We start from the raw sequence: 27,661 nt of genomic DNA, 5'->3' as shown, positions 1-27,661 counted from the left end.
CTACTAAGCAAAAGGTCCCCACAAATAACTGTCATAAAATCTTAAAGAACAACCTTCACGGCAACATAAAATACTCAATACAGTTTATCAAATTTATTTTGCAATTCCAAAATCACTTGAATATTGCAATCATTTCTGACAAGACATTTGCACTAGTTATAGACCTATATATAACTACAGTACCACATGTGCTATACTGCCAGTCATTCTGTCCGTGAAGCAATGTTGGGCTTGATCAGTGCTTGCATGGGTGGCCAAAGATGTCTCAATCTATGACGATAACGAATAACGGTTCTGGTCAGTGCTTCAGAGACCATAGGAATCTGAAAGTTGGGGCAATGGGTTACAATGGGGTCCCTAGAATTGACAGGTGGACAAAAATTGGAATTGGGAGAATTCCAGAGCTTGGCAACGGAGGAATCAAAAGAGAACCTTGCAACAAGCCTTAGTGGTCTGATGCAAGGGGTACTGGGTCAGAATGAGGCCTGAAGGCCATCTTAGCAGACACGATAGCGAGAGGCTACAGAATCGCGCAAAATGAAAATTAGGTCAGCTGGAACATGGTAATATCAAGAGACATTGGACAGTTAGGCCTAAATGGGAGGCGATGAGAGATAATGGGCAAAATTTAAAAGGCAAAAAGCATTGCAGCTAGAGGCATTAGAAGGGCAGCTGCAAAGAACCTTCAGTGATGTGGGTTAATGAGTGCAAATAGACGTTGCTAGCAGCTCGGACTAGCCAGGGAATGCAGCTTACATAACCTTGCTGGCAAGAGGCATCTCCGCACCAGCTGAATTTTAATCGGACCCTGGGGTGCCGTACTGAATCTCAATCGACCGCTGGGTTATCAGAAACTAACCCCGTGGGTATCATATGAATGTACCCGTTGTGCGTGCGAGGCATTGACTAAAAAAAATACCAAGTACTTATGAGGATTCTATATATGACATTCTGATGAATAATATGACTCTGAATGACTGAACATTCCTGAATGAATAATTACAACTGAAAAGTCTGGAATGAATGACATTGAAAATTGGAGAATGAAGAGAATGAAATATGGAGAATGAATGAAGGTGAAAGAGAAACTGCAGAATGAGAATGAAAAATGAAGAATGAAAGAGAATGACTAAAAATGAGAATGAATAATTAATTTGAGTCAGAGTCGTGTCCACAAATGGAAGATAAATAAATGAGGTTAAAACTGAGTAAGAATGAATGACATGAAAACGAGTATATATAAATGAATGAAGGCAGGGCATTGAAAGCATTTTGGAATAACAATATTCCTAGTGCATTCCAGCTCAAGTGGGAATCGAACTTTGGCTTTTCTTGATAGAACTACTTAAAGACACGTCTATTTAGGGTGGGCTACTTCTTAACCTAACCTGCCAAAGTGGCACCAAAATTTAAGTCACGATAAAAGCCACAGAAACCAAATTATGGGACATTTTCATAATAAATAATTACATTTTAAATCCTGATTAGTACAATTTAAAGTTAGTGGCTTCCTGTCTTACCGTGTTTTGTCTAATTCCAGAGATTGACGGAAACATTTCAGTCCATCTGGCAATGTTTACACTCTTACTAGCCTGACAGAAGTCACGTGACATCTGTCAAACTCGAAGTCACGTGACATCTGTCAAACTAAACGATCCTTGGTTCCTCTGACAAGTTCCAAAATATGATTTTAGGTTTTATTTCAAGGGATTAATAATTTGACGTCATTTTTTCATAATAAAAATGGTTAAATGGTGTATATTATGGCGCTCAAGATCTTAATTAAGGTGACAACTCAAAGCTAAGAGTTGCTTTCGAGATACCCTTAATTTTTTTTAATTAAGAAACTATGAATTTTATCCGATAATAGTGAAATAATGTGATATATTATAATGAAATGTAAAAATAATGCACGAATTCATTATTATTTCTTGTCATTAACAATTTTTATTTTGAAATCTTAAATTCTTAAAGTAATTATGAATGCTGACAAGTTTGACTTCCCGGCAACAATTTATTCGTTACTTCTTGTTCTTACTACTACTACTATACTACTACTACTACTACTACTACTACTACTACTAACAATAACAATAATAATAATAATAACAATAATAACGATATCAGGATATAATAAAAAGACATTATTTACATTTCCATACTTTATTCCCTAAATAGTACAGAAGGCTATACACAAAAGATTCAATAAACACTTATATACTTGGCCAAGATACTTTATAATAAAGGATTTCCGTTAGTAATATATTGAAATAAAAAATACAAACCAAAAAAATTAATATATACATTGAGCTTCAAAGGGAAAAGTCGAGGAAATGAAGGGTTGCCAGATGTACGTTGAACTATACAACTACACGGCGTTGCCAAACGTGTTTGTAGGCTGCATGCGATTATATATATATATATATATATATATATATATATATATATATATATATATATATATATATATATATATATATATATATATATATATATATATATATAGAGCTTATAAGGCGTCTTTATCTTATATTTTTTGAGCAAGATATCTCGTTAATCAAAATGCGCCCGATAATCTTCAAACCAAAAATTGCTGAACAAAAAATATATATATTTTAAAGCTTGTTCTACGTCTGTTTAATTGAGTAGTCACTTAAAAAATATACAAAGATCTCTATTGCAAGTTACGGAAAGAAAGTATATGTGAAAAATGTTTTTAAAAATGTAAATATGGTCTTTAGGCCTACGTAAGACCATGTTGACATTTTCGGCTCACGAAAGATCAGAAGAGATTTTATGAGTCTAGAGTCTATATATATATTCAAGTATTTATTTCATTTCCACTTCAATTTTTAAAACAAATTGAAGGTGCAAATTACTGCTAAATTATAGAAGACACTTCAAGATAAAGGTCGAACTTCTAAGTTGAAAATATCAAAAACAACTTGATTGGATTATGCGTATGCTTCAAGTTAGTTCACTAATTACTACCCTCATTGGCCTAATATCATTAACAACGTACGATACAAAGAGAGAAAAAATACATATTAATATTATTATTATATATACAGCGCAATTACAAAATCGACATATACGTGCGAGCCATTTTAAATTACAAAATAATCGGGCCTAGTGGCTCTCCTGCGCCATATAAGAGCCATAGAGTCCTTTCGAGTTCGAGTTCTTACGAAGGCTCGGAACGCTTCATAGACCGAACCAACCATGATTTTTTATTTTATTTAATGAATTATGAAAAACTGACTTTTAATTTGTAACTGTAGATGTATTTGTTACTTTAATATCAATTTCGATGATTACTGAGACGAAAATAACGTTATATTTATATGATCTTTCTTACAACTCGTTAAGCCTCGAACCAAAACCGAACCATTTTGGTTCAACTAAGACTCGTACTAGAAGTAAATTTCTTAATATTAATATAAAAAATGTAGTTATATGGGACAGGAGAGCAGGTTGTTAAATTAAATGGCACGGAAACTACCATAACTAAATAACTCAGTTACTCTCTAGAGTTTATTTATAATAATAATAGTCCGAGTGAATCAAAAGATGGGAGCCGATGTCGAGTGCTAAATTTTATTCCTATAAAATTAGACCCAGGCCGAATTAATTAAATCTGCTATCCTTAAACATCCTGAAATTAAAACCAAACACATTTTAATGCGCTTTTTTATCGACAAGCCTCGATCCTCCATTTAAATACATAATAAAAAAATGTTTAATCTTTTTTATAGGTCTAGTTGCCGCCATTACCGAGTATGAGGCATTTTCCCATGATACCACAACCGGTATCGGGGAATTTCTATATGAATAACTACTCTTGGAATTCATCTTTGTGGCTGGGACAAAGGTGAACCTATAATAGCTATTCTACAAAGTTCGATTTGTTAGAATTTTCTTAGTTTCGTTGCTATGGTCTAACCATACGAGATGTTCCTGATAAAGTGTACTGCTTCTTTTGCACCAAATTGCCATATTTTTTCCAATATGGCGCAAAATATTTATCATATATGCTTTAAGTGGTGATATCACACAACGAGGAATGTTAATTTTTGCACCAATATGAAACAAAATTATTATTTGACGTAACAAATGATGATTGGTGCCAGCAACTTGAAAGCGTAACTCGGCTATTCTCTGAAAACTACAAATTTAAAAGAAATTACAAAGTAATTACGTCTTCCCATTTATCTATTTCGTCTCTGACCAATTCTCCATCTTTCGACACACTCCATATTCACAAGGAGACTGCATTTAACAATCTCGTTTCGCTTAAAAACGATATACATATATAAAATAAAATCATTTCATGGTTTGAGTAGGTCTACTGGTAGACCGTTGATTGTCATAGTAGTACTGTAGTAGTAGTAAGTGGTTCACTCTATGTCGGCTCCCCCACACATTAAATTCTGAAAATGGAAATGAAACTATATTAGTTTTTTATCAAAAGCGACATTTCATGTTATGTAATGCGTCAAATTAATAAATTAAGTGTGTATCAAAGGGTATAACTGTAGGATATTACAAATAAATAGATATACACCAACAAACATTAGATTTATATAGTGTACAAACAAATACCTTTGTTATAGGCCTAGGAAATGTAAAATAACACTTGCTAGGAATACCGTTACGTAATTCCAGGAAAAAGGAATAGAGAATTTCGTTATATAATAGAGGGACGTTGAAACAAGCATTATATTAGGCCTATTATATTGTTTAAAGGTGTTTTTTCCAGCTAACAAGCGTTCTAGGCCTATAGGCCTATGTCACAGGCACAGCGTACGTCAAAACGAATGTGGATGACTTCGTTATATAACGCAAAGACAAAAAAAAACATTACAAGAAGCGTATTATAGCCTATAAAGTTGTTTTTTTCTGTAAAGACCGTCTTAGGCCTATGTTACAAGCACAGTATATGTCAAAATGAATAAGTGTATGCCACTGTTAGCCTTCAGTGTCACAAGACTTTCAGAAAAAGGCCTGACGTGTTTTGTGGGTATGTGGCTCGTGTGAAGAAAGTAGTTAACCTTGGGCACTGTTAAAACTGTGTACGGGATTTTACCCATGCCCACTGCACCCCACACTCCTGTACCCCCAATGCCAATATCCCTGCTTGGACTCTTTTTATGCGTTTTGTTTCCTCTGTAAAGTGGGAGAGAGAGAGAGAGAGAGAGAGAGAGAGAGAGAGAGAGAGAGAGAGAGAGAGAGAGAGAGAGAGCATCAATGTCGTTAGGCATATCTGTTTTTCCTGGTCATAACTGTATAAATACAGCTGATTTTTGGTGCAGATAAAGTGCCGTTATGACAACTGGGTTTAAAATTACAGTAAAATTGCTACTTCCTGTTGTGATAACATTTCAATTATATTTTAAATTAATAATAATTAATATTATTAGAGTTTACAGTAAGACTAGGTCTGGGTTAGAGTATAAGTCCAGTTTCTGTTTAACATTTTGTTTCCTTTGAAAAATCAAACTCTTGGAGGACACAGTAAAGTCCCTGGTACTTCTATGAAGCCAGATTTTCCTGGTATCTTGTACCTGATTTCCTTGGTGGTGATATTTGCAAATACAAGATGCAGTTTTTGGACGTTTTTTTATTCGTTTTTTATCAACAAAAACTGTTCAAACTGTTTTGTGCATCATAGTACTATAAAACTGTTTTGTGTTTCATAGTACTACACTCTCTTTTGAACTGTTGTTTATTTAAGGGATGTTTTATTTATAATAAATAATGTAGTAATGTGATTGTTCCTCTGTTTTGAAGAGTATGAGAACGCCAGTGAATAAAATCTATAAGAAAAATGGCCAAATCATGTTAAATCGTTACACTGGCACCATGCGAAGATTCCTCTAAACTGTTGCTTTTTGACAGCAAAACCTGAACTAAAATTACACTATTTTGCCTCTATTAGCTTAAATTTCAAGTTACATAAGCACGCCCATGAACAAATGCAGCTTTCCCACCCATACTAGGGTACACGGTACGAAGTAATCGCAACAATATATACTTAAAAAAACAAAAAAGAAAAGTGGAGTCTCACACATCTGAGAATCTCACGGCCGTCAACTTTATAACAGGAGCCACCAGGTATGTTGCTCATTATCATTCTCTGGCGAAACGTGCTGCCCCTCCCCCCCACAAAAAAAGGCAGAGCAATCTAGATTAATGCATTGCTTTGCAAACCACGTTCTTTGCATTATGGCAAAGGGGGGCCAGGGGGGGGCATGGGCCCCACAATCATAAGAGTGGCCGCTAAGAATGGCGTTCGAAGACCTATACCCCCACCAGGAAGCTACGTACCATTGTTAGCAGTTAGTTTTTGTTAAATTGTTTGCAAACAAAGCTTTGAATGGTGGCTTTGTTAACTTCAAGGTGTGCGAGTTAACCTGACAAATAGTCTTGTTACTACTACGATCCATTATGGCTGATATACGAGGAGAAATTCTATAATAAAAAAAAAACATGAGTCTAACATCAAAAGAAAGGCCGTTTCTTTAAGCATGACCTCGGGGGCTCACCTCTTCTGCCGATCCCTCCCCTTTCGTGTACTGAAATAAGGAGAGAGAGAGAGAGAGAGAGAGAGAGAGAGAGAGAGAGAGAGAGAGAGAGAGAGAGAGAACGCCTGATTACACCTGGGCAAAAACAAACATGAAAAAAACATTTGCAAACACGCTAAGTGAAAGTACCATTTTGGTATAATGGTCAATCGTGCTAGATTTAGTCAGGGGTCAATTTTCTCTCAAGGTCAATCGAGGTCAGTTATCCAATACAGTTAGACAAGACGCTGCTTGAGTCTATGTAGGTATGAAGGGTTTCCCCCTCGCTCGGAGAATCGAACCCTGGATTATTTCAAACACCATTCACGTAGACAGTACTAAAAACTCTCTCTCTCTCTCTCAGAAGAATTCCTAACTCTGTACCTCTACACACACAAAGATGCGCATTAATTCCTCTCTCTCTATCTATCTCTCTCTCTCTTCCAGTTGTAAAGAAGATTGGATATGGTCAAGATCTTCTGGGAGGTAAACGAAGAGAGAGAGAGAGAGAGAGAGAGAGAGAGAGAGAGAGAGAGAGAGAGAGAGAGAGAGAGAGAATGTGGTTCAAGTGGAATCACCTGTATTTGGGTCTAAGCCAGCCCTCAGGTATGCAGAGAGAGAGAGAGAGAGAGAGAGAGAGAGAGAGAGAGAGAGAGAGAGAGAGAGAGAGAGACCCAGGCGGCAGCGGCAGCAGACATTACCGTTATGATTCTTGGGAGTTATCTCTCTCTCTCTCTCTCCTACCTGCATCCATGACTTTTGCGTGCTTGCGCGCTTGCTACTTATAGACGGAAGTAGCTTGTAGCATGCGCTCCGAGAGAGAGAGAGAGAGAGAGAGAGAGAGAGAGAGAGAGAGAGAGAATTGTGCGCGTTTGTGTGGATGTGATTAGACCAGTCCCTTACGTAGGCCTAAAACCATACATAGCACAACAACTGTCTATTGATGGTGCATCCTAAATACTTCCTCTCTCTCTCTCTCTCTCTCTCTCTCTCTCTCTCTCTCTCTCTCTCTCTCTCTCTCTTATGCCGACCTTTGATGTGAATGTCATCAATGGATAACTGTTTTTCGGTCGCTAGATCAGGTGTTGCGCTGAGAGTGGCACCTGGAGGAGGAGGAGGAAGAGGAGGAGGAGGAGGAGGAGGAGGAGGAGAACAACCAGGTCCCCTCCAAGCCCATACCAGGTACCTACCAGGTCCCCCCCTCCCCTTCTCTCTCTCTCTACCCGAAGAACTTCAAGAGTCACCCTTTCTCGCCCGCTCCTCCACCTTACGGAGAATATACAAGTCTCTCTACCTCTCTCTCTCTCTGTCTCTCTCCCTCAGGCCCTCCCTCAACCCTTCCCGTGCCTCCACCCCGTCCTCAACCACCTCCTCCTCCTCCTCCTCCTCTCCCTCCTCCATCTACACACACACAAGAAGAAGAAGAAGCAGCCATCAACATTGTTATGGTGTGTTGCGGGGACCGTCCGATTCTTCTTAGACCATGCTGCCTATATAACTTCCCAAAAGCTCTCTCAATGGGGTGGTAGGGGGTTTCTCTCATTTAAATATGTGTCCCAGAATACTATATAAGATATTGAAGGCGTCTTTTATGTGTCTAGAAGCGGTTTATTCATATTATTTAATATTAAACTTAATATTTTATTTGTATAGATTCACAAGAGGTGAACATATGAGTCTAAAAGTATTTTTGGGATGAGGTATTTGGGACAATGCCCCGTTCAAGGGGAATTCTTTGCCACATGCCTGTGGTATTCCATGATGGCTACCCATCCAAGCATTGACCAGACTTACCCACCAACTGTCAGATTCGCTGAAAGGATGACCAGTGACCCAGTATAGCTGAATTAAGTGGCATTTAATTATTATAAACTATTAAAGGATAATTACTTATGGTGGAGTTGAAATCACCTGATAGGTGTTCCAAGCCCTTTGCTACCCAGGGTAGGAGAGAGAGAGAGAGAGAGAGAGAGAGAGAGAGAGAGAGAGAGAGAGAGAGTCATGGTACAAAAATTCTCAAGAGGAGAGAAAGAGAAACAACACTCACTCATGCCATCACATCACGTGAACTTTTTTTTTTTTTCCAACTCCAAAGGTCAAACCAGGATCCTCCAGAGAGGTGTAACCCCTTCAACTGAAGAGCTGGTGTTATATCCTGTATCGTGAGGAACAACAACAAAGAACAACAAGGAAAACAACAACAATAACAAGAAAACAACAGATTCCATCGTAATCATGTCTAAATCTCACGGCTTTGGTGAAAAACAATCTTCGTTGAACTTTAACTATATCTTCGTATAAAAATAAACTAACTGACATTTGTTTGCATTTGCCGAATCAAACGGTCGAAGAACAACACAAACAAGAACAAGAACAACACAAAAAACGGAAATAAACAACAAAAAACAGCAAATAACGGAATAAGACAACAGTCATGCCTAAACCTCACGGCTTTGGAAGAGCTCAATCTTCATAGATATCTCGTGCAGATCCATTGCCTGTTGACATCTCCAAGCGTCCGCCATATTGGATACTGAATCATCAAACAGCTGTGGCTCGTTGTTTGCCACGCGGGAAGACCAGAAACATCCGGAATACTGGAAAATGAACAGAGATCTTTGAAGGGAAGATGTACAAAACGAGCACCGGGCGGGGAAACTTTACCAAAATTGAATGACAGTAAAAAGTCGTATGCCCACTCACGCGGAATTCTGGGTCAAGGCTGCACCCTGCAATGCACTTTGCAACGATGACCCAGAAAGCTTCGTTAACGTGACCTTGAAGAGCCGAATTTTAAAGGGGGTGGGGTGGGCCATGATCTTAAAACAAATAGACTAAAATGTAGGCCTAATAGTTTCTCTCCTGGTTTACAAATGAAATCGCTAGGCCTATTATACCCGCCCAATCTTGCCCCTGACCCCCCAACAGATGCACACCTTAGGTCAACAGAAGCCCAATCTATTCTTCAAGAGAGAGAGAGAGAGAGAGAGAGAGAGAGAGAGAGAGAGAGAGAGAGAGAGAGAGAGAGAGACGGGCGTGTCAGGCTAGGTAAGGTCACCCCCAATCAGTAACAGAGTCTTCTTATGCAATGCCATTCTCTCTCTCTCTCTCTCTCTCTCTCTCTCTCTCTCTCTCTCTCTCTCTCTCTCTCTCTCTCTAAGCAATCGTCCGCAGACCGATTTCCCAAGTGCTGAGGCCTATTGCAAAATACAAAAAAAAAAAAAAAAACACGCACAAAAACGTGTTTTTATTTTAGCCACGAGCAGTTTTATTGCTCAATGTTTATGCTGCACAAAAAACGCATGTTTGTGTGTGTGTTTGTGTGTGTTTATTAGTTTGTAAGTTTGTTTCTAACTGTCATTGGAGTTTAGTTCATAAGTTTATGACGATTTTGTATACGAAGAAACTTTATATACAAGTGTGACAGATAGCAGATGCATTCACTGCATAAGAGCAGTGTCGACTATGGAATGGTAGATTAGGGCACGAAATACAATCATGGGTCACAGCGAGGCATGAAACTAAAGGAATCAGCCATAACGGGCCAAAATAACACCCCCCCCCAAAATCGCACTCCATTGGCTGGGGGGGAAACCAGATTTCGGAAAACTTCAAAAGGTCAGAGGAATTATGGGTCTGTAACGTCATGGCATCATAACAGCGCAATGTCACGTGGGTTGCGACAGGTATGATACGAGGAAAGGAGAGAGAGAGAGAGAGAGAGAGAGAGAGAGAGAGAGAGAGAGAGAGAGAGAGAGAGAGAGAGAGAGATTTTTTCCCAGTGAGGCCTCAAACAATTGTTCAATTTGAGGAAAAAATGATTCTCTCTCTCTCTCTCTCTCTCTCTCTCTCTCTCTCTCTCTCTCTCTCCAGGCAACCATCATGCATAACAATAAAAGAGAGAGAGAGAGAGAGAGAGAGAGAGAGAGAGAGAGAGAGAGAGAGATTCCATTTCTGGCAACGTTCATGATGAACAAAAACAATTGTTCAATATGCAGTGGAGAGAGAAAGAGAGAGAGAGATTGTTTCCCAGTCAGTAAGGCCTTAAACAATAGTTCAATTTGAGGGAAAAAAATGGGGATTTTCTCTCTCTCTCTCTCTCTCTCTCTCTCTCCAGGCAAGAATTACACATAGCAGTGGCTTGAAACACCATTACGGTGCAGAAAATAGGCAAAAGATGACGTAACGTGTAAAGGTCATAGGAGAGAGAGAGAGAGAGAGAGAGAGGAATTCGACATCCTTACAAAACCTGATTTCGATTGAAAAAATAAGAGAGATTTTGAGAGAGAGAGAGAGAGAGAGAGAGAGAGAGATTATTGCGTCGTAAGAATTCGACATCCTTACAAAACCTGATTTCGATTGAAAAAATAAGAGACGATTTTGAGAGAGAGAGAGAGAGAGAGAGAGAGAGAGAGAGAGAACAAAACCTGATTTCGATTGAAAAATAGAGAGAGATTTTGAGAGAGAGAGAGAGATTAATATCCTACTTGGCAACCGTCCAAGATGTACCCTTTATTTCCCTGGACGTTAAAAACAAAACAAACAAATAAATGGGTCTGGTTATTTTCCGGATGGGTTACCACGGTAATTCTACGTTTTCGAGTAAAGTAAATACCATTTGTACTGTTTATGCTGGTTACAGGCGAGCCTGTATGTTAGTGTACACGGGTCCCAGGAAGCATGACGGAGCACCAGCAGAGAGAGAGAGAGAGAGAGAGAGAGAGAGAGAGAGAGAGAGAGAGAGAGAAGGAAAATTGGTATTTTTCCCTGAAATTCATGGAACAAAAACTGTAATTTTTCAAGCAAATCTTCTCAAACAATTCCTGAACTACACAACAGCAGAGAGAGAGAGAGAGAGAGAGAGAGAGAGAGAGAGAGAGAGAGAGAGAGAGAGAGAGAGAGAGAGAGAATGCGCATTTCCCCCCTCCAATTCAAGGAAAGAAACGGTACTTTTTTAAGCACATCTCATTTTTAAACAATCTATTCCCACTTCCAACCGATTCTGACCTCTATTCTGGGGTGACATAAGGTCCTTTTTCACCCCAAAAATCGCCTGACAGAACCAACCGCAGATATGGCAAGTGTAGACACGCTAGAATGATCTCTGAGAAATTTCTGCATTTTTGGCAATTTTGGCCCATAACTTTGCACCAAGAGTCAATTTTTCGTGTATTGGTGGCAAAGCTGTTTCTCATTTGTCTTTTCTTGCATAAAATAACATTAATTAAGATTTATTATTTATATTTTTGGGCTAAAGTTGGGAAATGATAGATATATTGGTGTTGCATTTGACTGGCGATCACACCAGCTCACGTGACGAAAACTTCCCAAAAACGATCGTCTTCTGGCCCTATGGGCAGGTTGGCCCTAGGGTCAGGTGGGTCTCTGGGTCGGGGCAAGGCCCTTGGCACTTTTTGGAATACCCTCCCCCGGGTAGTGATGTCACTGGGTACCTCTAGAGGCAGTAAAACTGCCAAAAACATTCCCCAGGGCGTGGGAAAGCCAGAACAGAGTTGGCATGCCAGTCACGCCTTAAGCCCCATTGTGACCCATTACCATCCGTAATGTTGTTGTTTTTATTAAGCTGGCTTTATGCTAGCACGGGCTCTTGCTCATGCAGCAGCCCGTGATGCCACTGGTATTTGGACACTAAGGTTTGTTGCAAGCTACAGAGAGCCTTTCCACATTGCTACCTAAGACACAGCTGACTGAATACCAAGTACATAATTCATTGCTGGAATCAGCAGAGGAACATCTTGTCAATTCAGAGAGAGAGAGAGAGAGAGAGAGAGAGAGAGAGAGAGAGAGAGAGAGAGAAATGCCTTTCACAAGGACAGTAAGAAGGTGAGAGAACTTCTCTTGCAAAAACAACCCATGGGAATATTCATGACCTTCTTCAGAAGCTCCGTCACGACAGCATTTCCCCTTCCGAAGGTCAAAGAAGGTCAAAGAAGGTCACGGGTTTGAAAAACTTTCAAAAGATAAATTCCATGAAAAACTATTCGTTGATTTTTCGCGAAATTTTAATATGATTTTGATATTTTCTCGGCACAAAGATGAAATTGTCTATGATGTGGACTCAGTTTTCCGATGAACCCCAATTCAGTTGGGACTCTTGGGTCCCGTTTTAGTGGTATGGCTGTTAACTGACTGTTGAGGGTTACAGCAGCTTTCGCTGTGTGTGTGTGAGAGAGAGAGAGAGAGAGAGAGAGAGAGAGAGAGAGAGAGAGAGAATTGTAAGACGTATATGGTCAGTATTTCTTCAGGATGGGGCCATCACATAACTAGAAAAAGTCTCCTCCTCTCTCTCTCTCTCTCTCTCTCTCTCTCTCTCTCTCTCTCTCTCTCTCTCTCTCTCTCTCTTACACGCACGCAAGCACGCAACAGAAACACCGCCTTTTCCGCATATTTTCAAAGAGAGTTAAAAAAAATGAAATATTTTTTGTACGCCGGTCATTTCCCAAAATAGACCCGGGCCATATTTGACTCTTTAACCAGCCACGCCTTTCCTTCCCTGCTTTCTCTCTCTCTCTCTCTCTCTCTCTCTCTCTCTCTCTCTCTCTCTCTCTCTCTCTCTCTCTCGTAGCCAGGCGATTTCAACTCCATTGTAAGTAATTATCCTAGTCCCGTCAGTGAATTTGACAGTTGACGAGGCTGGTCAGTGCTTGAATGGGTAACCATCTGAGAATGTCTTACGGCAGTCAACTGTATCAAAATATTTTGATTATTTATCAAAGTCTAGTGTGGACCTACGGTTTTTACCCGACCCAAAAGAGACGACGGTACGTTTCACACTCACGCCCACATCAATCATGCGGAAGAAATCGGCTGCACCGTCGAGCCGTCCCGTATTAATGTCTGACCGCAAAAAAAAGGCCTTATTGATCTCTGTTTCGAAACTTTCAAGTGCTGTTCGTCAATCAAAAGTGTTTTGCAACTTCAGAGACATAAATCTCTCTCTCTCTCTCTCTCTCTCTCTCTCTCTCTCTCTCTCTCTCTCTCTCATGACTGTTTAATGACAGATAATATTCCTTTATGCAAATGGCCCAAAATTCCGGGGTACCTGACATTCTGGGGCTAACCTGGAAACTGGGGTCAGACCCTTAATTTTTATGACCCCTGGGACCACATATCCTTCTCTTTACCCTTAGGATAACCATTTTCCTTCTTTGGACCAGTGGTCCTTAATTGGTGGTCCATGTTGAGTGTTTGGGGTCCACAGTACGTTTACTGTACCTAAAAAGATGGTCCACGAGTTGATAACCTCTGATTTGCGGCACTTTTTGGGGTATTTCAAACTCGCCTGGGGGTTTATCACCTCTTCCCTAACCCCTGGGTGTCCTACACAATATCCTTCACCCCTAGGGTAACTCCTTACAACCACTGGGTGTAGCTCATGAGTCTAAACTACAAGAAAACAAGAGTCGATACAAACTGCGGGTAAGCAAGCCTGTGTCAATAGACCCATTTCAACCCCCAATTTCCTCCACCCCTGGGGGGCCTAATTCCCCCTATCCCTCACCCCCTACAGTTCCCCTGGGGTCTAACCTAGTGGCCTCGATTCCTTAAAACTTCGGAGGAAACCACAGCAATTGCCTATGCGGTCTCTCTCTCTCTCTCTCTCTCTCTCTCTCTCTCTCTCTCTCTCTCTCTCACGTAACAATAGAGGAGCAACTCGTCTCGGCGATTTCCTTAGACTCTCGTGATCTGCATTTTATTTTTCTCTCTCATTTTTTATTCTTTAATGTTATTTTTTTCTCACAGTTACGTCGTGTCGAAATGAGATTACGTCGCAAAGCCTTCTCTCGAAATTGCGTTGCTCGATTGATACAACGTCGCAAAAATAGTGCTGCTTTGGTACTGACGATTCAGGAATCATACGAGTACATTGCCTGCTAAGCCTGTATCTTCATAACACGGCTGTTTTACGGAATTACATCGTCTAAGAGTAAAATGACCTTACAGCTACATTTATCTATTAAATATAATCGTCACTGCATCGTCCAGAAACGATGACATAGCTACAACATCTATAAATAGAGGTCCACTTCTCAAAATAGATTGGCGTCGCACCTCGTCACTCTTATAACCATTACACGTCGTTTCTCACGGAATTACGTCATTTCGAAGTCGTGATCGGACGCGCCATCGGTGTAATTCCTCGCCTGTCATTAATACGCTCCCCATAAAGTGAAAAAAAGAAGAAAAAATGAATATAACGTGACTCAGCATCTACGAGAAGAAGAAGAAGAAGAAGAAGAGGCACCGGTGCGCTCAAATGTAAACAATGGTGTCTCGTCACTCCTTTCAGTCAATCCTGTATTTTCTGCTCATGACACAACCCTGGAATGTGTTACAGTCTGATTCAGAAGCCCGAGGCCGTGCTGGTATAAGGCCAGCTCAGTCAGCTACAACGAAAACAACAATATCAGATTGTTGTTGTTGTATATGTTGTAGAATTCTTATAAGAAGGTTGTGGAAACTATACAGTACACATTAAGTTTTCAGAAATTGAGAACTTCAGTAAAGCAATGTAACCTACTATTCAGAGCCGATGAAACACGGTTTTTCGGCAACAACTTTTTACAAAAGCATCGAATAAATGTGAAAGTTGGCATAAGTATATTTTATAACACTACCTAGTTTTTGCAAGTGTTATTCAGCACCTAAGTTCGATAGTTTTGATATATATAGCGTCAAATGAAGTCGCCGATGCCGAAACCCAGAAAATCACAGACAAGAATCCTAAAACAAATCGTGACGTAAACGCAATATGACGTCATGAGGCTCCGCCCACTCACCAGGTAGGCGGCGAATGGATAATGCTGATGTTTACACAGTGTAGGCTTCAACAAATTCGATAATGGCCGGCAGGATATGCAATTGTCCCTTGGTTGCAAGACTGCAGTTGTGCTTACAGCTTGCCACTTTGCATACAAGCGAGAAGACTCGAGGCAAGATTTGCTATAGCGTGAATAGGTAATTATTCCTATAGTGGGTAATAGTTACTTGGCCAACCCCAGAAGAGTGACGATGAAGACATTTTGTAAATAAATTACGTATAGTGTTAGACGTTTTATTTGTACATCTAAAAAACATATTTATTAAAACACAATGATTATGACAATATGTTCCTCATTCAAACTAATTTCAATATATTTTCCTTTCCACGTGTTACATTCGACTGATATTAAGTAGGTGAACAATAGCTTGCCCTCAAAATCTTGACTCCTGCCATTACATTTTATTTGCAGCGAGTAGGCTATACGAGAGCTTATTAGGGTGCTGTATGATAAAAATAAAAAAAAAAAATAGCAATGGTTTACATTAACTGAAATAAAACAATTGGCGTTGAACCTTTACACCTCTAACAATTAAAAGGAAATGAGGTATCATTGCTTTTCGTTTGAATAATACCTCTATAAGAAGTCGTAACCTGAGGTAAAACAAAACGGATGGTCTATTCGTATTCCCGCCCTGAATAAATGTGGATCTAACAAATGAATTACAGAATGGTTCATTATGTGGATGAATTACATACATATCAAGAAAATGGAAGAATTTAATCCCAATGAAACCTCCACAAATAATAATAATAATAATAATAATAATAATAATAATAATAATAATAAAATTGTCGAGAATGCTCGCCATCATTGATATCGCTGAAACCTAGGATGGGTACTAATATTAGTGAATATGTCATCAGCAAGTGGGCAGAGCCACAATGGAGAGACGTTTTCTCCATATGCAAACTTCTCTTCAATGTGGGTGGAGCCTCATGACCTCATAGGTTAACGTCATTATTGTGTTCAAAAACCTTCCCTGAAGTTTTGATGCCTCTGGCATAGGAAACAAACTTTTACACTGATAAGTACCAGTTTTACTCTGAAAAGTACCAGAACTGTTGAACTTAGACACTGAATAATACTTGCAAAAATTAGGTAGGGTTATAAAATATACACTTGCCAACTTCCACTTTTATCCGATGCTTTGATAAAAAGGTATTGTAAAAACCCTTTAAAAACCAAACAGAGAAAGACTACAGACACCAGGAACTGTAAAAACCCTTCAGAAACAAAGCTGTGCAACTGACTACAGATACAGAAACTGTACAAGCTCTTGAAAAAACAAAGCTGTGGAACAGACTACAGATACAGAAACTGTACAAGCTCTTGAAAAAACAAAGCTGTGCAACAGACTACAGATACAGAAACTGTAAAAACCCTTGAGGAAAAAAGTAAGACATTGAAACATAAGTTCAATCTTTTACGAAATAAACCAGTCTTAAAAGTTTGTATGAGATTAGCAGATGGTTCTGCCCACTTCTTTCCTTACTACTGTAAGCATTTTCCTTTTCCATTCCCCATGTTCTTACTCTTAATCAGCCGACTGGCTTCAAGCTACAGTTAGACAGAGCCAGGTTGAATCTAGACCTAAAAAATCCAGTGAACTTGACAAACTTAGAGATTCTTCTACAATTAGAGCCAGGGCAGAAATAGACCTACAAACTGAAAACCAACTATTCAGCCTACAAAACACAAACCAGGAAGTGTAAATAAAAGCGAATAAAGATAAACAACAACAAAAACAGCTAGACTTGAGGAAACTGACCAAAAATAACGACCTGTGACAACCAGCAATCTCAATTAGTCAGCTGGAGTCAGGTACGTTCCAAGGTAATTGCCGAGTGACCTACCAATCTCCATTAACTGCTGCTGCGGAATTTTCGTGTCCTGCCACATTACGTATTCGCCGGATCCCCATTCGCAGTACGCATGCGTAATTTAAATTCCTCGAGAGCCTGAGGATTGGCTTAGCCAAGCACCGGAGTCGCCATCTTTAAACATGGCTGATTCCAGCTTTTGACGGAATTTACCGATTTTATACAGATAAAATGAGACTGTTTTGTATACAATTTATATATTTAGTTCGTAAACCAAAGACCTATAGAACAGAAGAGAGAGAGAGAGAGAGAGAGAGAGAGAGAGAGAGAGAGAGAGAGAGAGAGAGAGAGGCCTAACCACGCGGGAAGTGACAGGCCTATCCTTTGAAAATTCGTTTTATAGGGTGATAAAGTTGGGCCTGTGTCCGCGAGAGAGAGAGAGAGAGAGAGAGAGAGAGAGAGAGAGAGAGAGAGAGAGAGAGAGAGAGAGAGAGAGTTTTATTCAGCCATGAATTATGATTCGTAAACTGGATTCTTGAGCCTCATTTTGACCTATTATAGCTAGCACCAGAATCCCAAGGTCTGATGCACACTCAGCAATTAGACTGGTGTTTCTTACTGATTAATAATAATAATAATAATAATAATAATAATAATAATAATAATAATAACATTGGCTATCCCACAAGCCTTTGCTTTTAAAAGACAACTTCCAAAGATTGCCTGGAAATGCCGATGGTTATTCTGGAAGACACTGGACCACAGCGTAGGCCTATTTGTTGCTAACCAAGAATTTTATGCTCCTGTAACCCCTCTCCCCGCTCCCTACTCAAGAGCAGAATTCTGGAGGCCACTGGAACAGAGATTAGGGCTGCCTGGAAAAGCCTTTTGGAAGCAATATCTCGCCCTAATTCCATTCCAGAAGTCACTGCAACAAAGGATAGGAATTTCAAGACTTTTGGAAGCAATCAGTCTCTCCCATTCCATTCCAAGGACTTTTCTTTCACGGAATTTTGGAATCCTTTCCCTTCCAGAAGTCGTTGGAAGAGGTTGGCTTTCATGCAAAGCTTTCAGAAACATTCTCTCTCCCATTCCATTCCAGGGGCATTTCCTTAGTGGGATTCTGGAAGCTCTTCCTTTCCAGAAGTCGCTGGAACGGAGGAATTGACTATCTAGAAAGGCTTTGAAAGCATTCCCACTCCCTCTCAATCCTATTTTGAAAGTTCCTTCCCTTCTAGAAGTCGCTGGAAAAGAGGACAAGACTTCCAGGAAATGCCTTTGGAAGCATTCTCTATCCGATTTCATTCCAGGGGCCCTTCTTCCATGGAATTTAGAAAGCCAGGTCCCTCCAAGAAGTCTGAGGAACAGAGGAGAGGACTCCCTGGAAAGTCTCTTGGTAAAAACAATCTGAAAGCCAGTTGACCATCCTCATAAATACTCCCTTGAAGGCCTGGAAAGTACCTTGAAGTCATTGAATAAAATACCGCCTGTCTCTTCCAAACTCCCAAAGAGTCAGGTCCATTTCTTAGGCCTGGAAGGAGCCTGGAAGTCACTAGATAAAATACTTCCTCTCTCCCCCTCAAATTCCAGAGAGTCAGGTCCATTCCTAAGGCCTGGAAGGAACCTGAAAGCCACTGGATAAAATACTTCCTCTCTCCCTCAAATTCCAGAGGGTCAGGACCATTTCCTAGGCGCATTTCGGCGTAAAGAAGGCCTTCCAACATGGCCTGGATCCTGGAAGTCACTGGACCACCCTCCGAAGCGGGTGCCAGTCACAGGGGAACTCAAACGACTGAACGTAACCGTAACCAGTCGTTAAAATAAAAAGGTCACTTACGACTGACGTAACATTTTCACAAGGACCTGAGGACTCAATTCGGTCTATCCAGTCCAGGAATGGCGTGTTAAGTCTGTCTGTAAATATACTGTCCTCTATTTGTAAACGTTTCATTGATTCATGGGATCTTACCCTGTGAAAAGGGATGATAATAATAATAATAATAATAATAATAATAATAATAATAATAATAATAATTATTGTTATTATTATTATTACCATCTTACCAATCCAGTCAATTATTGACAATTTTCTCCTGTCTCCTTAGCTAACAGAATTCACAGCTCAAAAGAGAGAGAGAGAGAGAGAGAGAGAGAGAGAGAGAGAGAGAGAGAGAGAGAGAGAGAAACAAATATGACTCAACGAGGACAAAATCTGCAGTGTCATTTGCTAAAGACAATGACACCCAGAAAACAAGGTCATATCAGTGGAAAAAGTGCTAGGTGCAACTTGGAAAAAGTGCTAGGAGCAACCCTCGAGAAAGTGCTAGGTGCAACTTCGAAAAAGTGCTAGGTGCAACTTGGAAAAAGTGCTAGTAGAAACCCTCGAGAAAGTGCTAGGTGCAACTTGGAAAAAGTGTTAGGTGCAACTTGGAAAAAGTGCTAGATGCAACCTCGAAAAAGTGCTAGATGCAACCCAGAACAAATGGTAGGCACACAAACCATAACAGTCCAAAGCACACAACCAGGTACCACCAGGTATAAGCTAATTACAGGTACACCTGGGACGACACAATCAAAAGTCCCAGGTAAGCCAATTAACATAGATACACCTGAGTAAAAAGGGGGGAGGGGGGGGTGCCCAAATTTGGCAAGAGGTCCCTGAAGAATTTGGTAGAATTCTGAGCGGTTAAGGACTTATCAGAAGCTACGGGCATTATGGGCCATACCCAAGGGCGTGGCTACTCTTGCTAAAATACCCAAAGAGATATGAAGACACCAAGTACCTTGAAATGGTAGCAACGGGCATTCAAGGGCATTTAAGGGCGTGCCCTATTGGCACAGTCTTGCCCCTGTGCAATGGAAGTGCCCAAAGGTTTTTTTAAAAATAAAACTGATAAAATGTTTTTTGAAAAATGTCTAGCTTAAAGTACTGATTTGAATTTCAGTGCATTATTATTATTATTATTATTATTATTATTATTATTATTATTATTATTATTATTATTATTATTAGTCAAAGTAGGTCTATGTACTTAAAATTACTATTATCTTCTTTTAAAATTTGCTTCTAATGATGAGTTTTTGTTACAGTAAAAGATTTTTTTAAAAATTACAATTTTTTCCCAAAAAAGTCTATAGTTGTTCCTTTAGTATAGATTTTAATTTTAGCGCATCATCATTATACAAAATAGGCCTATGTATTTTTAATTTCATTATATTGTCATCATTACCATTCAAACTTAGCCCACAGACTAAAAAGTCTATAGGCCCACGTACCTAAAATTACTGAAGAAACTCTATATCAGAACGACAAATGCCACAATAAAGTGGAAGAAGAAGACGCCTATTTCCGCCCCCCGAAAAACGCCGAATCCAGCCGAGTCTGGGTGAGTGAGAGTGTGAGAGTGAGTGAGTATTCCGACAGGCCATTCACTCACTGCAGGGAGAAACTGAATGAAGTCTGGTTTGACCTACATAGGTCTAGCCACTCTATGCGGCTGAGAAAACCCAAGACCAGATTCTTGGCCCAGACAAAGCTGTTTGGTTCGTTTAGTTATTCACTAATAGCAGTTAGTATTAGCGGCAGTTAAAGTAGTGATAGCAGTGGGCTAGTAGTCTGTTAGAATACAGACTACAGAGCCGTCTGCGAGTGTGTATGTGTGTCTGCGAAGAGCCATCTGAAGTACAGTAGTATACAAATCTGGAGCAACCGCTGACCTGGTAAGTAAGTCTGTGTCTGCCAATAGCTATGTAGACAGACAGACAAACAGAGAGATATTTATACAGATAGATAGATTAACAGATAGATTAATAGACAGGTAGATAGATAGATTATCTGCTAGAACACTCTGTCTCGTTATCTCTTTAAAATGAGGCAGTTTAAAGAGATTAGGCCTAGGCCTAATTTCCTGTCAAGTTTTGACAAAGCAGACTCGATTAACGTTGCCGAAGGCTGACAAAGTAAGGCTTGTCAAGTGACACAGTTTACGTGACACAGTTTCAAGACAAAGTTCGTGAGTTCTGACAAAGAAAATAGGAAAAGTAGACAATAAACTGGAACAAGGTCTGACAAAGATACAACTTAACACAACATAAACCGACAAAGTTTAAGCAACATTGACAAAACACAAAGCCTGTCAAAGAGAATATGGCATACAATACAGTCTTATAGGGCCCACTGTAAGCAATAGCAATCTGGATCATGATTATTTGATATAGACCTAAAAAAACATCTCTGGAAATCATAATATTATTATTTCAACGCTCTGATAAGCGTGTATGTAAGTTAATATGCTTTCTATTTGCATACGTTTAAGACACCTTTCTCTCTCTCTCTCTCTCTCTCTCTCTCTCTCTCTCTCTCTCTCTCTCAACCGACGAAGAACCGCTATGCAGCCCAGCGGAAGGAAAAGAAATGGACCTTTACCACTGACCTACAAATTACTTTTTTTTTATTTTATCTTTTTTTCATAACGGTTCAGTGAAAGTTTCCGTCCAGAAGAAGAAGAAGAAGAAGAAGAAGAAGAAGAAGAAGAAGAAGAAGAAGAAGAAGATAAGACATAACATTACGAGAATAGATAAATTATTACATACACAAAATGACGTATCTAGGCCTATCACAGTCTCTCAAAGCAGTTTGCGATTTTTTTAGAATGACGCAAAACATTACCAGTGGACTTAGACGAAAATTTGGCCAAAAGTAGTCCACTTGCTTAGAAATGATTCATTAAATTTTGGGAGAGATACGACTGTAACTTTTGGGGGAAACGGGGCTTTCATTTGCAAGGGGGCGTGTTTCTCAGCCTTGTCGGAGATTTGCTGTCTCGGCAACCCTTCCGATTTAATATAATTTAATTGAAATTATTAAATAATTCTTCTTACATGACAAAGAAAATATAATATTCTTTGATATTGCAAAGATCACAATTATAATTGGTTGTTGAGATGTGATATTCGGAGGTTAGAAAACACAGCAGCTCGCGATGGTCTGGGCATGCAGAGAGAACGGAAGAGGAACAACTCGTCAGAAAATTATACTTCTAGGCATTTGGAATGAGGCTGCTAGCCCATGCACTTCCAGCCACAACCTACAGTCCACAATAGTCGACTAAACCTTAGAGAGAGAGAGAGAGAGAGAGAGAGAGAGAGAGAGAGAATTCCAAACACCGGAAGTGCATGGTACGGAAAATTAATCAAACAGACTGACCCCTCTCTTTGTGACGCCTTCAAATCTAATTTAATGGTGCTTTAAATCATATTCTCAATATAGCAAACCCTATTGTTTATATATATATATATATATATATATATATATATATATATATATATATATATATATATATATATATATATATATATATATATATATATATATATATATATATATATATATATATATATATATATATATATATATATATAATGTATAATCAAGGCCACCGAAAATAGATCTATCTTTCAGTGGTCTCGGTATAATGCTGTATGAGCCGCGGCCCATAAAACTTTAACCACGGCACGGTGGTGGTATGTCCTATATCGTTGCCAGACGCACGATTAGGGCTAACTCTAACCTTGAATAAAATAAAAACTACTGAGGCTAGAGGGCTGCAATTTGGTATGTTTGATGATTGGAGGGTGGATGATCAACATACCAATTTGCAGCCCTCTAGCCTCAGTAGTTTTTAAGATCTGCCTCATTAAAATAAAAAAAACTTTTAGGAAACCGAGAATAAAACACGTGTCTGATGAAATACTAATAAACATCTGTTAGACATCTGTCGAGCCAATATTAAGGACCCTTAAATTTAAATTAAGAGGAGAATTTGGTTAAGAATTGTTTGGCTAAAAAGCGGTTAAGAATTATCTAAAAACTGGTTAAGAATTGGTTAAAATTGCTTAAGAGTTGGTTAAGGTTAGGTTAAAACTGGTTAAGAATTGGTTAAAATTGCTTAAGAATGGTTAAGGTTAGGTTAAAACTGGTTAAGAAATGGTTAAAATTGCTTAAGAATTGGTTAAGGTTAGATTAAAACTGGTTAAAAAATGGTTAAAATTGCTTAAGGATTGGTTAAGGTTAGGTTAAAACTGGTTAAGAATTGGTTAAAATTGCTTAAGAATTGGTCAAGAATTGGTTAACTGTCTAAAAATTTGTTAAAATGTGTTAAAAACTGGTTAAGAATTGGTACAAAATTGGTTGGAAAATGGTTAAGAATTTGTCCCTGTCGGCTAGAGCAGACCCACTCACCTGTAGGGAGCACCTGCGACCCCCCCCCACCTCCATCCCCTTCCTAAACCACCCACTTGTAATCCCCAGGACCCGCTCTCGCTAATCCCCTAAAGAATCCTACTAAAGAATCCTACTATCCTACGACCGCCACTCAGGACAGGTCGAAGAGTCCTAAGGCTGCTGCCCACTTTTCTTATTCCTATTAAAGTGAATTAAAGTGCTTTGACACTTTTTTTCTTTGTTGTTGATCTTACTGACAGCACTTGGGTAATGACACTTGCTGTGTTTTACCAACAGCACTTTGAGATGATGGATCTTTTTGTTCCCAAGTGGCATTTGAACACTTTGGCAAAGTGCTCATGTCAATAGCATTTGTAAGAATCTCTCTCTCTCTCTCTCTCTCTCTCTCTCTCTCTCTCTCTCTCTCTCTCTCTCTCTCTCTCTCTCTCTGGCCAGACCTTCACTCAGGTATGTAAACGCACTGCTAAGGAGAGAGAGAGAGAGAGAGAGAGAGAGAGAGAGAGAGAGAGAGAGAGAGAGAGCAAAATCGAATTAGTTATTTTTATTAAGAACTAATATAGCAACATTGGACTAAGCGTCTTAGGGACGGTACATAACATCCCTAAGGAAAAAACTGCAACGTCACATCAGTTACAGTTGCGACGAAACTGTCAAACTGTCAAGCACTGACGTCGATCCATGTGACGTTTGACAGCTGTTTTTGACAAGCGGTTCGAAAGCATCTGTCAAACCAATGGATGACAGTCGCTTGTATGTATGTATGTATGTATGTATGTATGTATGTATGTATGTATGTATGTATGTATGTATGTATGTATGTATGCATGTATGTATATATGTATGTATGTGGAGATAGATACACAACAACGAATACACATATACATACATATAAGAAAGAGAGAGAGAGAGAGAGAGAGAGAGAGAGAGAGAGAGAGAGAGAGAGAGAGAGAGAGAGAGAGAGAGAGAGAGATGTCAGATGCTTTTCAAACGTAATAACCAAAACGGAATACTCAAAAAAGTATTAAATCAATTAGGCCTCTGGTCCCAATCTATATAGCCTATCTATACATCATCCATTACAAGCCCCATTAGAACCCTTCCATTACACTGATAAAAAAACTCAATTAAAATCTTACAATTATGGTAGTAAATTATTCATTCATTAAGTCCAGTGACGTCAATGTTTGCCTGTACTATTATGTAGATCGTATGCATTATTTAAAGTCTTTTATTGCTTTCTGGAAGAGATTGAAGAATGAAATCTGTCTGGATAAGAATATCAAACGCTCGTAGATCGGGTGACCTTCATTCAAGACGCTCATTACCCGAGATTACCTGAGATTACCTGGTGACGTGGCCCTCCCTCCCCTCCTCCCTCCCTCACTCACCTGTATACTTCATTATCGGCGTGAGGCTCTCGACAGCCTGGAAGTTATGGTGCCGGAAGCCGAAAGCCGATCGGAGTGGGGCGGCCGGTACACGCCGGGCCGAGCCTCCACTCTCTCCAACTCATCGCCGCTCAGGTCCAAGTCGGCCACCATCTGCAAGATCTCCCTGTCCTTTTTGCTCATGGAGTCCTCCCCGATCCCCGCCAAGGACCCGTAGGACCTGGACCTGTGCTCCTCCCGGATGCTGTAGGAGAAGGCCCTCTCGTTCAGGTGGCCCTTCCTCCCGTAGATGTCCTCGTCCGACTCCTTCTTCCCGGAGGAGGACCCACCCTTCTTCTTCTTTTTGTGCTTCGGCCTCCCCGTCGTGGCGTACTGTTGCATGAGGTACTGCTCGTGCGGGAAGTGCCCCGGTTGGTACGAGGCCGTTGGGCTCAGCGGGCGGGACGAGGGCATGTAAATGGGTTCCTCCAGCACCCGAGAGGGTGGGCGGCGACCTGGCCCCGAGGGCATTGGGCCATAGGGCCCCAGTGGGGGCGACATCATGGCGTGTGGAGGCGGACCAGGCGGACCCATCATCTGAAGAGGAGGTGGGGGGCCGTGAATTGGCATCATGTGTGGCGGGGGCATGGGACCCATGGGCGGGACCATGGGCGGCGGGGGTGCCATCGGTCCGTGGAATGCTGCAGGAGGCCCTGGCGGTCCAGGATGATTATGGGGCCCGTGGGGACTCGGGGGACCCTGCATCATCATGAAGGGAGGGGGCCCTCTCATGCCTTTCCCCTTTCTGTCGGACAAACTGCTGCTGCCCTGGATGATGCCCTTGGGAAACTTGCCTCCTTTGCCCTTGGGAGGGGACCCGTGCCCGTTCATGTGTCGAGGGAGGCTCCCGTTGGTGTACCTCATCCCCCCGTTGGCACCGTTGACCAGACTTCCAGGTCGAATGGGAATGCCTCCGCCGTTGGTGATTCTGCTCATCTCATCGTCGTCCCTGCGGGTTTTCCCCTTCAGGAGCTTCTTGCCCTTCTTCTCCTTTTCTGGCTCAGAGGGCGGGGGAGGCGCTACGGAGGGCATGATCATCTGGCGAGGACGGGTGGGGCGCCTCCCCCCCGTCGTCCCGTAGAGAGAGGAGGTAGAACGAGCCGACCGAAGGGTACCGGAGGAATAATCGGAGTAGATGAGTTCCGTCTCCGATTTGTGAGGTCCTGCCCACACCTTGTGGTTTTCGTCTCCGTTATAGATGGAGATCTCGTCGCCCGGGGAGTCCTGGGAGGTGGGAGAGGCTGGCACCTCCTGCGTGGGCGACGACCCTATGGAGGCGGGGATGATTTCCGAAGCGGAGCTGCTGAAGTCCTCGATTTCGATAACCCTCTCCTCCGTGGCGCGCCCTCCGTAGACGGAGCCGTACTGGCTGTTCGTCCCCCCGCTCTCCAGGCTGCGGGCGTACATGGAGTCGGCGTAGGCGTGGAAGCAGCACCTGACGAGGGCGTTGGCGGGGGTCTCCCTCTTGCAGATGAAGGCGTGGCACTCGAGGACTTTGATGCCCGTCGTGCGACGCATGATGCAGGCGAAGAGCGGCGGGTGGTTGATGTTGGGGTTGCGGGCGAAGGGCGAGTCGAGGGGCAGGAACCGCGGGACGGTGGCCCCTTCGCCGCCAGCCACCACCACATACCTCACCGCGGCGCAGTAGTGGAGGGTCTCGATGGGGAAGAATCGCGTCACTTTCTTCTGGTTTTCGTCGACGTTCTCCAGAAGCAGGCCGTTGGACCAGACGGAGAGCCACGAATCGATGCCACGGGCGCTGACGGCTCCCTCGGCTGGGTAGAGCTCCCTCAGGGGTTCCTGGATGCCCTGCAGGCCGTCTTTGGTCACCTGGGGCACGGAGGACCCCAGGTAGAGCACCCGACAGCGGCAAATCGGCGTTGGGTCAGCGCCCCCTCTACGGGCCATCTTCATGGTGATTTCGATGCACTGGCAGAAACGTATCCAAACAACAAAATTTATCACTTAAGAGACTCTTTCCCGAAAATGCTCCTGCACCGTAAAATGAGATTCTCTGTGAAGTCGTGGCCAAAGAATATTTCAACCACCAACCACGAACGAAGCTTTTTAAGGCTTCAAAAGCCTCGATCACATATTGCACTGGCTTCGACTGCTCTTTTCCAACCTCTGCCTGGTTTCTCGTGATAAAATCCGACGCATAGAAAAAGATATGCGGTAAAAATATGGAGACGAGCGCTGGAAAGCGCCTTCTCCTTGCGAATACACTCAGAACACTGTCTTCAGGTGAGGAACTGCGAGAAGAGATGGTTCAGATGGCGGGAACAAACGTACGAACGAACACATCTCTCTGTCACACACACAAACACACGTACACACAAACTTTCAGAGTTAAGGTATGCGACTCGTCACTGAGCATGCTCGGCCCCCATCCAGAAACCGTCCCCGCAACACACATGGTTCGTACACACAAACACACACACACACACAAACACACACCCTAGACGTGGAGAGGTGCCGCTAGTGGTAGGAGAGAGAGAGAGAGAGAGAGAGAGAGAGAGAGAGAGAGAGAGAGAGAGAGAGAATACCACCTCAGGGCAGAGGGAAGACTGTGGCGAGATTCGATCATTCGACGCATTCCCTCTAAGAAACTGGGTTATATCGACGGCGTTCCATTCGACATCGGCCCTCTGGAAACGACACACACGTACATACACGGGGTCTGGACAGAAGGTCGAACTTTTGGGGGGGAGGGGACAACGAGATGACCTATCACGCTGCGAACAAGTCCAGAGAGCAATCG

At 41.4% G+C, this 27,661-nt stretch overlaps 1 protein-coding gene across 1 annotated transcript; it reads right to left on the bottom strand.

The window, feature by feature from the left end:
* Window positions 1–2,492: 2,492 nt before the first annotated feature.
* On the bottom strand, window positions 2,493–27,136 carry LOC136856122 (uncharacterized). The gene is made up of 2 exons (XM_067133772.1): window positions 24,862–27,136; window positions 2,493–4,430 (listed from the first exon to the last, which is right to left on the bottom strand). Exon 1 carries the CDS (start codon window positions 26,812–26,814, stop codon window positions 24,874–24,876), a length of 1,941 nt encoding a protein of 646 aa, XP_066989873.1. The 5' UTR covers window positions 26,815–27,136; the 3' UTR covers window positions 2,493–4,430; window positions 24,862–24,873.
* Between the last annotated feature and the right edge of the window lie 525 nt (window positions 27,137–27,661).

The sequence above is a fragment of the Macrobrachium rosenbergii genome, chromosome 34 (assembly GCF_040412425.1).
Source record: "Macrobrachium rosenbergii isolate ZJJX-2024 chromosome 34, ASM4041242v1, whole genome shotgun sequence".
NCBI classification, from domain to species: domain Eukaryota; kingdom Metazoa; phylum Arthropoda; class Malacostraca; order Decapoda; family Palaemonidae; genus Macrobrachium; species Macrobrachium rosenbergii.
This window is presented reverse-complemented; position numbering and strand designations above follow the sequence as displayed.